This window comes from Thamnophis sirtalis, unplaced genomic scaffold, assembly GCF_051295495.1.
Source record: "Thamnophis sirtalis isolate CommonGarterSnake01/CBP01778 unplaced genomic scaffold, rThaSir2_p1.2 scaffold_6, whole genome shotgun sequence".
Lineage (NCBI taxonomy): Eukaryota > Metazoa > Chordata > Lepidosauria > Squamata > Natricidae > Thamnophis > Thamnophis sirtalis.
This window is the reverse complement of record NW_028261386.1, coordinates 77,002,652-77,018,474: the sequence shown is the minus strand read 5'-3', so window position 1 is coordinate 77,018,474 and position 15,823 is coordinate 77,002,652. Positions and strand designations below refer to the sequence as shown.

General features: G+C 43.6%; 1 protein-coding gene across 1 annotated transcript; it reads right to left on the bottom strand.

The window, feature by feature from the left end:
- Positions 1-6,991: 6,991 nt before the first annotated feature.
- LOC106548795 (proto-oncogene Mas) lies at positions 6,992-15,596 on the bottom strand. Its single transcript, XM_014066253.2, has 2 exons — positions 15,416-15,596; positions 6,992-8,492 (listed from the first exon to the last, which is right to left on the bottom strand). The coding sequence occupies exons 1-2, from the start codon at positions 15,445-15,447 to the stop codon at positions 7,520-7,522; spliced, it is 1,005 nt and encodes a 334-aa protein (XP_013921728.2). The 5' UTR covers positions 15,448-15,596; the 3' UTR covers positions 6,992-7,519.
- Positions 15,597-15,823: the final 227 nt, after the last annotated feature.

The following is a 15,823-nucleotide window of genomic DNA, read 5'->3' as shown; positions in this document are numbered from 1 at the left end:
TCCAGCACATGACACTTCTGGCCCACAAGCCTTGAGTTTGACAGCCCTGCCAAACATGTTTAAATCATCAGCCATTAACCAAGCTGAATTACCCTACTGCTGATTCTGGCAGCACATGTTCACATTAATTTAGCTGTGAGCTTGGTAGTCTGTGTTCTGGACCCATGCCCTTCCTGTCTGATTAAGGTCTTCAAGGAAGTGATGTATGATTGGGTGTATGAGGGGGCTAATATCTATTTTAGGGAAGGGGTGAGTCTGTCAGGCTGAAGGGGGTGGTGAAAAGCCGCCTTCTCTAACCAATTGTGTTGAATTATTTTTGTTTTTGACTCTTGATGGAGTAGCCAGGTAGAACTGATGTACAATTTGAGGATCTTCCTGGATTTGTGGCTTTTGCTCAAGAAGCCACTGGTAGCTGTGGCTAGGGGCCCTTTGCACAGATACAGCTTGTGTATCAATCACACTCCTCTGTGCACTGGGATGCCCTGCCTAGGATCACTCATGCTTAAGTTGGACTATTGCAATGTGTTCTGTATGACACCATCTTTGAAGACCTCCTGGAAATTACAGTTGGTCCAGAATACAGCATTTTGCATGGTAATACACCCCCCCCCCCCGCTTGCCAGTAGTATACCATTGTTGTGTAAGCTGAATTGACTTCCAATTTATTTCTGGGTAGAATTCAAGTGCTAATCATCACCTTTAAAACCAGGGCATTTGAAGAACTTCCTCTCTTTGAGGGTATCTGCCCAGTGAAAACAATATGCAATGAAGACATATATGAGAAGAAAATGCAAATATATACACATACATGTTGTTTATCCACAAAAGAAATATTCAATTAAACAACACCAAATATATAATAATTCAAACACTAAAATAAAACACCAGGGACGAAATAATCTCAAAGAAGATAATGTCCTTTGCCACCCACTGTGCAGCTAACAAGGTCCTGCAGAGCTGAATAACAGAAACAAATTGGCTGTTGGACAATCACATCTCTTACTGTTTTGCCAAGTGTCGGTGTCAGCCCTTCTTCATTCACAAATCAGGAAAGAAAACCACCAGACTCCATTTGTTGAAATCAAGTGTACTTTTACTAATTATAAATGAATAGAAGCGTAGCAAAGCTAAGACTGGTTATTTAGCCGCGAAAGCGAATAATATATTGTATAATTCATTCCTCTCCCCTTGGCATCCTGTGCACAGTCCAATCATAATTCTCCCAAATGTCAGGTGTGAGATAACTTCGAAAGGCATCACCAGGATGGAATGCTGGTCCGTTGGCCTTGGCGGGAAACACTCCTCCTCCACATGCACAGTAAGGTGGTCCGGTCAAAATCTAGAATCTTCCTCCAGCACAACAATGAGTCCCCTCCCAAATACCATGCTGCCCCCCTCCCCGTTTCAATGGCAGCTGAAGCAGTAGCAAAGCGGAGGCTGACAGTCGGCATGGATCATTTGCCCAGGCAATTGGTTTTTTTGGATTCAAAGGCAATACATATGCCAATAAATAAAGGGATTTAAAACTTTATTATTAGCTCACGCAAAGACATTTAAAAGTGTAATGTAAAAAGAGTTTATCAGTCTTGGCAAATTTAAAAGCGGAAAAATATAACTGGGAGGGAATAATAGCTATTTTCCCTCAGAACAGATATCCATACTGATCAATGAAAGAAGAAATGTGACATTAAACTATCCTGACAGTTTATTTATTAATTAAATTTATTTGCCACCCATCTTGCCACAAGGTGACTCTGAGCAGCTTAAAGTGGTAAAACCATAACAATAAGAATACAAACTAATTAAAAGAATACAAAATTATAATTAAAAGATGGGAGGGGAAGAAGCAAGATGAGTAGGGGGACAGATGGGATCTATTATTAGTCCATCAACCACCTCCAGAATGGTACCCTCCCTTCCTTTGGAACTCCAGGCCAATTGGAAGAGTCAGGTTTTCAAGGTCAGGATAGTGGGAGGCAATCTCAATCCAGGGTAAGATGTTCCAAAGGGCTGAGACCACAGCAAATCTCTTCTCCTTGATCCTGCCAGCTAGAATTCCTTGACTGACAGATTCTGTGGCATGCCTCCACTGCCAGCATGAATGGGACAAACCTATCCCATGGGTGAGATGGTTCCTCAAGTAACCTGGATCATACCATGTTGGACTTTATAGGTAATAAACAACACCTTGAATTGCATGCAGAAGCAAACCTGCAGCCAGTGTAGCTCGCAGAGGTGCAACATGGACCACTCTGGGGATAGATAGAAGCAAGCATTTTCTGTGATGGCCCCAGTGCTATGGGATATGTTTATCGGTCTTGGCAAATTTAAAATGTGTGCACTTCAACTCCTAGAATTCCCCAGTTGACTATGCTGACTACCATGGGGTATTCTGGGAATTGAAGTCCACCTATCTTAAACTTGCCAAAGCTGAGAAACACTAATCTGGGTAAAAGATTTGTACTTTCTTTAAAATATAAACCGTAATTTAAGCTAAAAATAGCCAATTTCAACCAATCCTATATGATTCTATCACAATTCATTTATCTGGTCACTAGAGCCCCCGAGATTATTTTTTCCTGTGCAGAGCAACAGAAGATCCATCTGATCAGCTGGTACTCAGGAGGCAGCGAATAGATAGAAGCAGGGCCAGTCAGAGGTGGTATTTGCCAGTTCTCCGAACTACTCAAAATTTCTGCTACCGGTTCCCCAGAACTGGTCAGAACTAGCTGAATACCACCTCTGGTTTGCAACTATATGAAAGTCCCCCATCCCCTTTATTCAGTAAACGAGTAAAAAACAAGCAGTTAAGCTCAGAATGAGCTCTAACTTCTAGACTTTTCTTAATGTGAAGGAGAAACATGTCTTTAAACTCCTTGAAATAACAATGATCTTCCACACTGCCACTATGCTTTCTTCACCAGCAACAAAAATTATCAAAACCAGACAAATCTAGGTAAACCGTCTAATAATCAAGATAAACCCAGACTGACGTTCCTATTATTTTCAGATTATAAACAAAAGTAGGGTTGCAGTACATATCTCTCTGTCCTTTCAGAGTTGTAGAAAAATGTCCTTTTCTTCTCTGTATCAAATAATGCAGTTCTAGTTTCCTCTTCTACATCTGGCTGGAATCGTGGAAATGATTTTTTTTTAAATCAGCAAGGAAGAAACTCAAGAAAACAGTGCTGAGAAGCTAAAAGCTGAGAAAGAAGTGGTGGCAAGGGCTGGAAGTGACTAGCAGGAAAGGTGTTTGCTTTCAGATTATATGGACTTTGATGCTCTGATAGGATAATGTTGGATTAAAGAGGTAGAGTGGCATGGCTGAACCCATAGGGTGGAAAGGAGACATTTTGGGGTGGTTGGGGGGGCCATATCCACGGGAGAGGGTCGGAGCATTGCGGTCATAACAGGGAGAGGCAGATATGGCGGGGACTTTAGGGCAGGCCATCATTGGAGAAGGAGGGTTCGCTATATTACAGAGATCCCTCCTTCCGGCCCTAGGAGTCCCACTCCAAGGTCAGATGGCGCGAGTAATCAGGACCCTGGTCTCAGGCTGCTGTCGCTAAATGCCAGGTCTGTGGTTCATAAGGCCCCCCTCATCCGGGACTTGATAATTGATGAGGGCGCAGACCTGGCATGTATTACTGAAACATGGCTGGGCACGGAGGGAGGAGTCCCCCTCGTAGAGATGTGCCCAGATGGATTTCAGGTGCTGCATCAGCCGAGGGCCCAGGGAAGGGGTGGCGGTGTGGCTATAGTAGCCCGGGAGTCTTTAGTACCTCGTAGGATCCCTGCTCCGGAGCTTGTCGGGTGTGAGTCCCTGCTGGTGAAGCTGGACCTCAAGGGTCAAGTGGGTTTGTTGCTTACGTACCTGCCTCCCAACTGCGTTGCAACAGCCCTCTCCTCGCTTCTCGAGTCAGTAGCCGAGCTGGCGGTTGAGTTCCCTAGACTTATGGTGCTGGGGGATTTCAACCTGCCTTCGCTCGGTGAACGCTCTGATGGAGCGCAGGAGTTCATGGCTTCCATGACAGCCATGGGCTTGACTCAGGTAATTCGAGGCCCAACCCACTCAGCGGGTCACACGCTCGACCTCGTATTCCTCTCGGAGCAGTGGAGTTATGATCTTGGTCTGAGGGGTAATGAGATCATACCCCTGTCGTGGTCAGACCACTGCCTACTGAGGCTAGACTTCCGGAGGCCAAACCCCCACCGTAGGGAGGAGGAACCGACCAGGTGGTTCCGCCCCAAGCGACTGATGGACCCTGTTAGGTTCCAGACGGAGCTTGGGGTTATTCCAGATACTCTCGCCCACAGTTCGGTGGAGACCCTTGTTGCTGCCTGGCACTCGGCAGCTTCGGGGTCTCTAAACCGGATTGCGCCACTACGGCCCCTCCAGGTCAGCGGCCCCCGGAGGCCTCCTTGGTTCACCGAGGAGCTCCGGGAGATAAAGCGCCGGAGGAGACGCCTAGAGCACTTGTGGAGATCAGACAGGTCCGAATTGAACCGGGCAATTGTAACAGCTTGCACCAAGGAGTATACTCGAGCTTTAAGATCGGCAAAAAGAACACACATTGCCTCCTTGGTAGCGTCCGCCGAGTCCCGCCCAGCCGCCCTGTTTAGGATAACCTGCTCCCTCCTAAATAGGAGGGAGACGGGGGACCCCTTACAGGGTAAGGCTGAGGAGTATGTTCAGTTCTTGGCGGACAAAGTTGCCCGGTTTCGAGCGGACCTGGACTCCACTCTTGCAGAGCCAGCTGAGACACAGGGGAAAGACTTGGCAAACCATCTCTGGGTTGAGTTTCAGGAAGTTGCCTCTGGGGATGTGGACAAGGCTATGCGAGCTGTGAGTACCTCCACTTGTGTACTGGACCCGTGTCCCTCCTGGCTGGTTGCCAACAGCAGTGAGGTGACACGAGGCTGGATCCAAGCGGTTGTTGTTGCATCTCTTCGGGAGGGGCACTTCCCCACCGAGCTTAAGGCAGCGGTGGTGAGACCCCTTCTGAAGAAACCGTCTTTGGATCCAGCTGTTCTTAATAACTACCGTCCAGTCTCCAACCTTCCCTTTGTGGGGAAGGTTGTTGAGAAAGTGGTTGCCCTCCAGCTTCAGCGTACCTTGGAGGAAGCAAACTATCTTGACCCCTTCCAGTCCGGCTTCAGACCAGGTTACAGCACAGAAACCGCTTTGGTCGCATTGACCGATGATCTCTGGAGAGCTAGGGATGGAGGCTTTGCGTCCATCCTAGTTCTCCTTGACCTCTCAGCGGCTTTCGATACCATCGACCATGGTATCCTTCTGCGACGACTGCGGGAGGTGGGAGTGGGCGGCACTGTTTTGCAGTGGTTCTCCTCCTACCTCTCGGACAGGTCGCAGTCGGTGTTGGTGGGTGGGCAGAGATCGTCCCCGAGGCCCCTAACATATGGGGTGCCACAGGGGTTGGTCTTGTCCCCCCTCCTATTTAACATATACATGAAACCGCTGGGCGAGATCATTCGGAGGCACGGGATAAAGTATCACCAATATGCGGACGATACACAATTGTATCTGTCCGCCCCGTGCCAACTCAATGAAGCGGTGGACGTGATGAACCAGGGTCTGGAAGCTGTTAAAGACTGGATGAGAGCAAACAAACTGGTGCTCAACCCAGACAAGACCGAGTGGCTGTTGTGTTTTCCTCCCAATAATTTGACCACCGTACCATCAATCAGGCTGGGGGGACAAAACTTATACCCCTCAGATAGGGTCCGCAACTTGGGAGTCCTCCTGGATCCACAGCTGAGTTTTGATCACCATCTATCAGCTGTGACCAGGGGGGCATTTGCCCAGGTTCGCCTGGTGCGCCAGTTGCGGCCCTACCTGAATCGGGAGGCTCTCACGACAGTCACTCGAGCCCTTGTGATCTCTAAGCTGGAATACTGCAATGTGCTCTACATGGGGCTGCCCTTGAAGAGCACCCGGAGACTTCAGCTAGTACAGAACGCGGCCGCGCGAGTGATTGTGGGCGCACCTCGGTTCGCCCACATAACACCTATCCTCCGCGAGCTGCGCTGGCTGCCTGTAGATCTCCGGGTGCAATTCAAGGTCTTACTTACCACCCATAAAGCGCTCCATGGTAGTGGATCTGACTATCTGAGAGACCGCCTCCTGCCAATAACCTCCCTGCGTCCCATCAGATCGCATAGAGCGGGCCTCCTCCGTATTCCATCCGCCAGTCAGTGCCGACTGGCGACCACCCGGAGGAGAGCCTTCTCAGTTGCTGCTCCGACGCTATGGAACAATCTCCCCGTGGAGATTCGTACCCTGACCACAGTCCAGGCCTTCCGCACAGCCCTCAAGATCTGGCTAGCCCGTCAGGCCTGGGGATAAATTTTCTTGCCCCTCCCGAATGCTGAATGAATGTTGTGTTTTAGTACTTTTTAGTTATCTCACATTTTTTTTTCTGTATTTTGTCTTTCACTCCCCTTCCCTTACTATTGTAAGCCGCCCTGAGTCCCCTCAGGGAAAAGGGCGGCCTATAAATGCTAAATAAAATCTAAAAAAAAAATAAAAAAAATTATATTTCCCAAGTTTAGGCATAATGATCAAAGAAAAAGGTGCATTGTCAATGAAGAAAAGTTGTACCAGTGCTTAAATCTACCATTACATCGAGGGTGTTGCAGGAAGCAAAAAATAGGAAGTCAACATGATCATTACATATATATATCCTAGGATATTATATTTGAGTATGAGACACATTGAGTGTGTATCACGTCTCCATTCATTCCATTTGTAATTATTCCCCACATACTTTAAGTCCAATCTATTGTTTCTAACTTTGTCCTCATCTTCTGCAGATGTGCCTAAGGTGTTCGGGTATTATTTTCTTCTTTCCTAGGAAATAAAATGTTGTCCTCTTAAGGAAATCAGCATCCACACATACCTCTAATCATGCCACAAATGCCATTACTTTTAGCAATATTGGAAGTGAAGAGCAGGTACATTATCCATAGCTGAAGTAGGAAAAGCTGGTTAAAGTTTATTGCAAACTTGTTATTTTTCTGTTTTCAACATGTCAGTTCCATTTTCTTTGCAATAATAGGAAGAACAGGAATACATATAAAGTAGTTCTACAACAAACAAGCCAAAATAAATGGCATAATGCAAAAGAAGTTTGCACATGGATACAGTTAGAGCATTGGTCCATGCCTCATTGCATATTGAAGAAAACTGGATATCTGAAGTGCCAAGAGACTTCTTAATTTTATATTTATATAGGTTATTGAGAAAGGCTCTTTATTATCAGCTGCAAACAATAATGGTTGATTATCTAAAAAACCAACCAAATTAAAATTATATATCCTAATAAAGGTAAGGAAAAAAAAAATCAGATCCCAGGTACAGAGGTGATGTGGTTAGAAATATGGAAATCTGCCTTGGCAAATCATCATCCTGTAACATGTTAGAGAACTGATTTCTTCATAAGCAGCCTTTTGAATAAATCAATCACTTTTCACCAAATGGATCTGTAGAAAGCTGCTTTTAGTGGGAATGAGTCGCTTGTTTACTGCTTATAGGATCCAGGGCTTCATCATTGCAGGACCTATAGATCACTACATGCAAGGGTTCCTTGAAATGTCGCTGTTTCTGTCTTCCAACAAAAAAGTAAACAATAGGATTGAGGCTGCTGTTGATTATATTAAGCAAGGAAAAGCTATGAATGATGTCCCAATTTATGTCCACTGTTGGCTGCATATATTCCATCAGAGAAAGGATCTTGTGAGGCACAGCAAAGATAAGAAACAGAATGACTGTGATAATAACAGTACGATAAAAGCGAGCTGGAGATTTTGACTTTGGGTATCTAGATATTTTGATAAACAGACTGAAGCTACAAAAGACCATAACTGGCAAAAATAGCATGAGAACAGTAGCAACGACTATATTTGCAGGATAAATACCTGTGGAATTCTGGTATTCCTTCCAACATATATAATCTAGTCCAATCATGATACAGGAGAGGGCCCACAGGACAGCACACATTATGGTAGAAAGATGCTTTGGCCGTTTAAAATGATAGCACAGGGGGAAAAATGTCCCCACATACCTCTCCACACTAATTGCTGTCAATAGGAAAAAACTGGTATTGTATCCAAAACATGCCAAAATATAAATTGCTAAATAGAAATTCAACTTCCAATCATAGTCCTCCCAGGCAACTAGACTGTTAAAAAAAAGTATGATGTGACTGAAGAGGAGAGTGAAATCAGCAATGGCTAAATTCAGTACATATACTGTGTATTTAGTCTTTTTGATTCTACAGCAGAGAAACCAGAAAACAGCTCCATTGCTGAAAAGTCCAAAAACAAGGAAAGGTAGAGTAATATAAAACAATATTAGCAGAGTCTTCTCTTCTTGGAATGAATCTTGGGTCTCATTTCTCTTGGCTGCAGGGGCAGTAGGAACGGTCTCTGTGATCAAGTCATGTATGGAATGGCCAGTATTATTCTCTTCCCTGTAAAAATAGAAAGAACCCAGCCATTATTAAGACTGTTGCATTTTGTATTGCAGGGGTGTCAAACTCAAGACCCACAGGCCAGATCTGGCCCGCGGGGTGGTTCTGGAAACAGTGAAGGACCAGCCCACGGTGCCTCTGCCAGAGAAAATGGAGCTGGGGGGGGGGGAATGCCCGGACTACCACAGGTGACCCAAACATAAATGACATTGAGCTGGACAAAGCTCTTGGCCATACCCAACCCCAGCCCGCTGATGCAGCCCTAAATGAAATCGAGTTTGGCACACCTGTTGTATAGTAACTAAAAGGATTTGGAAAGAGCCATATAACAAGACAGACTTCTCTCCTTGATTCCCTACAACATTCCTGTCAGCACCACATGAGTAGATATAGTGAAATACTTCCATGCTTTAGCAAATAAATTGTGAAGTTTTTAGTCAAGCAGTCTTTTTTCCTTAATATTTGCAGCATGTGCATTCACTCCATCTATCTGCTCTTTTCTTCTTTTTGCTTTCCAAATTTTAACAAGTTCTGTGAAATGTAATGGTTCAACCATGAGCCAATTTAAAGCTCTGCAGAAAGAAAGATGGCCTTATTTGTATTTCTACCAAACTATACTACCTCCTCTGTATTTGGATACAGCTATTTGCAGCGGGCAGCTGAACAAAGGAAGGGTCACTCTGTCAAAACAACCTACAGCCAGTTCGGGCAAACCAGTAGTGGAAATTTTAAACGGGTTTGCTGAAGTGGCAAATACCACCTCTGGCTCACCTCACCTGCCTACTCGCCCTGCTCGTCACTCTCCCCACCCCACCCAGTCACTCCTCACTGTGTGTTGATCCTCGCACATGTGCTCAGTCTCTGCTCTAAATTGCCTGCCTAAACTGCCTTCCCAAGTGGTTCATGCCTGTGCCCAACTGAGCAGCCCTGATTTGCCGCCTCGTGCCTATAGTTAAGCCTGCAAGCTGACTAGCCCCACTGTTCCTGGAACTTGCCTGCCTAGCTAAGTCACTGGCATGGCTCCATCCAGCCCGTGCTGGCTGTGGTCTAGTTAGCTTCCCCCACCCCCATCCCTGGCTTCGCCTTGCTGGCTAAGTTACCAGCATGGCTCCATCCCACAAGGTGGTGCTGGCTGCGGCCTCGCTAGCTTCACCCCCCTTGCCTCACCTCCCTTGCCTTGTACTGGTTGGAGAATGCGTCATTCCCCAGCTCCAGCCTTGATCCAGAGCCTCTGCCTGTTCACTGTTCACCTCAGCTGGCTCAGGGAATATGCTGTTCCCCAGCTCCAGCCATGCCCCAGACCTCTGTCTACATGCTGCCCACTCCCCCTCTGCCTCACTCACCTACCCTCCAAAGGACCGCCTTGGTGTGGGGGGTGGCACTTTCACAAGAGCCTCCAGCTGCTGGTAGTTTTTGGCTGCCTTCTGGGCAGCTCCACTGTGACACCATCCCTCCAGTGCAGCAGGCTATTCTCCTGGCTGGGTCTGGCTGCAAGCAGCACCAGCTGGCAATCGGCAGTGATGGGATGTCAGGCCTCTTTTTTGGCCTGTAGTTATCTGTAGTTTTTGGTGCAATAAATCTGTAGCCACCTCCTCTTTGTTAGCCGGAACCAATCCAGCAGCAGCAGCTGGAGGTGTTGGCACCAAAAAAGAGGCAGTGGCTGCAGTCTTCTTGCCCCAAACACCACCATAAACGATAGGCTGAAAAAGTGGCCTGAAGTAGTCCTGTGACCGTCACTACTATCCCCGCCCTGTTCTTTGCGCTGGCCATGCACACACATCACATTGCCTGCTAGTGCCGCTTGCAGCCAGACCTGGTGAGGAGAACGTCCGGCCACCGGAGGAACAGTGTCGCAGCGGTGCTGCTCGGAAGGCAGCCACCACAATCTGTTAAGGGGGGAAGGGGGAGACTATAAAGGGATAGCCACAGGAGCTGCCTTCTGAGCAGCTCCGCTGTGAAGGGAGGCTGAAAACTTCGGCTTCTCTCTGCCACAGCATTCAACCTGGCTGCTTCTCTCTTCCTTCTTGGCCTCATACCCATAGAGCAAATATGAAAAGGAGGAGAGAAGCATCCAGGCTGAATGCTGTGGCCGCCCCACCTTGCCATGACTGACATCAAGTTGGTCATGCCCACTCAGTCACATGACCCCCCCAACGAACAAAGCCACGTCCACCAATCCACACTCACAGAACTGGTAGTAAAAAATTTGAGTATCACCACTGGCTACAGCACAATACTCTTGTCACCTAAATGTGTGTGTTTCTCTTTCCTCCCTATTCCCTTTTTGTTCTTTCTTACACTGTTAGCCAATGTGTGTGGAATATCTTGTCCTTTGTTTTGTTAACAACTCTCATCTTAGTTGCATTATTTTTTCCTGAAATACACATGGGACAGAAAAATTCCCATGCATTTTCTTCTTTGAGATCTCATTCTGTCTTACAGCTAATCTTTCAAGCAAGAAGAAAGTTTCAAACAATTCTCATGAGCACAGTGAGATGTTCTTAAACTGGTTACTTGTGTTTGCAAGACACAACTGCTTCAGCTTGCTGTCAGCTGAAGTAAATAGACCAAGACCAGGAAGCAGATGGCCTTGGGTGTGCCACTTAAAACAAAGAGTTCTTTGCAGAAAGGTAGATGGTAACCTGAGACTTCCTGTACTACCTGAAACAAAAATCCCATAACCCAACGGGTTCAGAGGCACGTTAAAACTATTGAAGGTGAATCTTCTCTGAAATCTTTGCAGGATCTGCCTGATCATGGAAGGCTAGTTCAGCCCAACACAAATCTAGTGTTGTTTGATGTAACCCTAACACGAATTCCACATCTAGTTGGATGTAGGTGATTCCAGTAGACACTATCCCCCCCCAACTCAGTTGTGACATTCAAATATGGCTAGTTATTATTAAGTAGTCAACAACATGGTTGTATGTCCTGTTTTGCATTGTACATCATCTTTCTAGAAATCTATAGTCTTCCAGATTTACTAGGTTTCAACTAAATGCCAAAAGAAGGCAACATGAAGGAATACATTCTATTTTTTAAAAAAAATTATTGTGCCATTATTGTAAACTGAAAATGTTGTAAAAAATTTCTCCTTCTCTAGAAATCTGATGGCAAGGGCATTTCAGTCCAGCTCTTGCTGAAATATTTGCCTGATCTTCAAGGCCCAAATAGCAATCCCATCTGTTATAACAATTAATGTGGTCTACTGAAACGTACATTATATCTCCCAATAGGGGAGAGCCCTGGGTTTGATGGCAGGCATATGTGCCTTTGCTGTTTAGCCCAAAAAAGGGAAGATTCTTTCACTTCTATTTTTTTTCAAAACCTTAACTGAGAAATGTTTTTAAGATGAGAAACCCATGACCCCAAAATGAAGAGCAATAGTCAAAGATTCTGGAGAGATTCTGACAACCCTCAATTTGGGAATCTCCTTATCACAGGGGACTAATCTCTAAATTTGGAGTGACACTGGGAATTTTAATAGAAGGAGTAAAAACATTTGAGGAGGAAAACAAATGAAGAAAACATATTTAGGGAACATACTTGGTAGAATAATAATGTCTACATCTGCAGCGAACGTATTTCCTTATATTCCTAAACACAGCCTTTTAATTTCTAAACTCAGTATGCAAATCAATATCCATAATTCTAAGGTAATTCTGTTGGTAAATTAGACTAAAATTACATTGAGTCATACAGGTGGGGCAAATCGCCTTTATGCAAATGGTCATCATTTGATTACTTATGGTAACTCTGAAATTCAGAGACAGAGCGTGCCTAGAATCTCTGAACAGGGCTGAGAAAGACCCTCACTAAGTTTCTCAAGAACTGCTGCCAGGAACTTTGGAATATCAAAGGCACTGAAACCAAGACTGGCTATATCCTGGAGTCAACTCCAGCGGTAATATTCCAAAAATTTTACTACTGGTTCTGTGGGTGTGGCTTGGTGGGCATGGCAGGGGAAGGATACTGTAAAATCTCCATTCCCTCCCCACTCCAGGGAAAGGATATTGCAAAATCTTCATCTCCTCCCGATCAGCTGGAACTGGAGAGGCAGAGAATAGATGGGGGCAGGGCCAGTCAGAGGTGGTATTTACCGGTTTTCCAAACTACTCAAAATTTCCGCTACTGCTTCTCCAGAACTGGTCAGAACCTGCTGAATACCACCTCTGGTCAACTCCAGTTTCTTCCTTGACTGTTTTTACTAGCTAGGTGGGGCAGGTCTCCAATGGTTGGACTTGTGTAATTTCTAATGGCAGAATTGGGGCTGATTTCCATGATAGATATAATGGGTGGAACAATGGGGAAAGGATAGGCATGTAAACAGACACATACTTGCAACTATTTCTATGAACTAAACTACTTCTACAAACTAAAATTATGATTATAGTTACAGTGTTTTTCATGGAAATAATTAATGCTTAATTATACTATACACTATATTATAATTATACTATATAGTATACATTATACTATATAGTTAAACAAGCCAGTAGATATCTATATAGATACATTTATAAACAGAGGGGTTTTTGAAACAGCTCTTAACCATATTACTTGTTCCCTCTCTTTAATCATTGTTTTGGTATGCTAGCTCTTTATCGAGTGTTCTGACTTTGGCATTGGCTTTTAGGTGACAAAAGAGCAGGGAAAGAGGAAAAAAATAACTTTTTCCTAAGCTTCTTAGAATTCTAGCGTCTTGGTTCAAGCATTTTTCTTGCTGATTCCTGGTGTGGCCTTTCTAAATTAGCTTTCTGTTGAAAAGAATCACCAAACCAGGAATTGGTTGAAGGACGTGGGGGTTTCCGCTTCAAGATTTTCCACTTGTGACTCATTGGAAGCCAGGGGACTAATCTGTCCCTTTCTCAGCCTCACCTCATCTCACAAATAGCTGTGAGAATGAAATGTAGGAAGCCTCATGTATGAGCTGTGATGCTCATAACAAAAGGCAGTACATTTTATATTTGATTTGATTTATTTAGTTTGTCACTCATGTACAAGATAACAGAAATAAGAATAAACATAAGAACACAGGAAATGGGTACAAATAAATGGTGACATTAGGACAGGGACATTAGGCATGCTGGTGCACTTCTGCACACCCCTCCTGCAATAAATAACTAATGCATTTATTTGGGATGCGAATGCATGCACATGCAGATTTCTGAAGTGCAATTTAAGAAAAGTGAAAGAAATGAAATAACATTTTTAAAAAAGGTAAAGGGCTCATGAGATGAGTTTATACATTAACTGTATTTCTTAGGCAATCCTGAAAAGGGAGGTAAAGCCTCCAGAGGACAAATTCATGCCAACGTGTATCTTGCATGAAGCACAGCATCACTAGGCAAACACAGTTGCCGGCAGCATGTTAATGGGCATTTCTGAATTTCTCAAAATATATAACTGAAAGTTGGAGGTGCTAGCATTCACTTTCATTTTTATAAGGCATATTTCATTTTTCAGTCATGATTTGCTAAATAAGCCCAAATGTGCTGGGTCCAACATTAGATATCACTAAGCTATAAACAATGGCTAACAAAACAAACAGGCAGCTTATATTCTGTAAGCCTCCTTAAATCGCCATATGCAAATAGACGGCAATATAATTTCCCCAAATAAATTCCCTAAATAAATAAACAGTAAGATTCACATTACAATATATTCTAATCCCAAATAAGACATATTATAGCTTCACTCAATATGTGAAGTGAGCTGCTGATTAAATCAGAATCGCTGGGAGACTGATTATTTTAGTTTGGCCCAATTATTTCCCATTATGGCTTATAGTGATTTTTTTAAAAAAAATGAGAATCAGTGAAGTAATTATTTTCCCAAAAGATATTCTCAGATGAACTAATTAGCTCCCTTATGTTCCAATGAGAGAGAGAGAGAGAGAGAGATCTTTCCTTTTAAAAAAAGAAAAAGAAAATATGAGGTAAGACATGCAGAATTCATGTAAAGACTGCTGTGTGCATTTGAATAAGGATAGAGTGAGGTGAGAGAATGTTATTCAGAGTGTAGGTACATAAACCATATACCAACAAGAATGGGGAAATCCTTAACTTATGGATGAAGAATAACTATGAACAAGGTATTGCAAAAAAATACTGGTCTATGGGTCATGATAAAACAAAAATCAAAAATCCATTTATGAAGCCAACTAAAATGTTACATTTTTTTTTTAGAATTTTCAAAAATGTTGTCCTCGGTCAAGACAGTTAAAAGCAGAGGGAGAAAAAGAGCCAGATAACATTTTTTTTCCTAATCATGGAGCCATGTCTGCACCAATGCACATTCTTTGTGGGGCAAGATACTAATTGGATATTACCAGATACTGAATCCATTACACAAGGGTATTTCCTATATTACCCAGGTAGGAATAAACCAGTAATATTTTTTAAATCATCAGGTTTTTGAAATAAATAAAACTACCCCCAATATAGAGAGTTCTCGATCACATCTTGGAACCCTCAATCAATTCTAGATTTTCTCATATCACTAAAGCGGCAGAACAATATTGAACAAACTGAACAATGAAACACAATGAAAAGAAACAATTTTGCACAATTGTCTCCCTCCTTATATTCTTGTCCTTTTATAACATGTTTTGAAGGACTCACATTATCTGATGGTATGTGAATCTTTCCTGTCAGAAAAAAAAACAGATCTTTATAAATATAAGTTGTCTGAAATTCTGTACTATTTTGTTAATGCACACACCAATGTAAAAGATAAGGAAAAAATCATAGGTAAATATCTGTAATAGCAGAAATAGTACATGAACATTGTGCAAGAATAGAAAAATGTGTAAGAAGGTGTAGTACAAGAACAGAGCAAAAAAGAGCATTTTCCGGCAGGGATAAGTCAGGCTATACTTTGGATCCTAAACCACTTCATCAAATGAATTCAGCATTACTTACCCTTCATTATCCAGTGTAAAGTTCTGAAACATTTTTGTCCAGACAGTCAAGTAATCTTACCAAATAGTGACAGCAGAAAAATAAAGCTTAGCTAGCAGCAGAATGAAGACATTACTCACACATCTTTATCTGCTCACAATTTGACAAATGGCCAGTGCTGCTCTTTATTTGTCAGTGTTCAGCAGAGCCAGTTTGGCAATGAAGAAAACTCATGAACTCTTATGGGAAGAGGAAGAAACATAACTCTATCCCCGCCCCCTCCCAAGCTAGGTCACATCTGACATTTGCTGACACACCCATGATAGCTTTTATGTGAACACTCTGCAGGTACCAGAAATATTATGCATCTATACTACTTACGTATGTTTTGCATTGAGAATAATGGGCTAACACAGGGAAAGGGCTAAT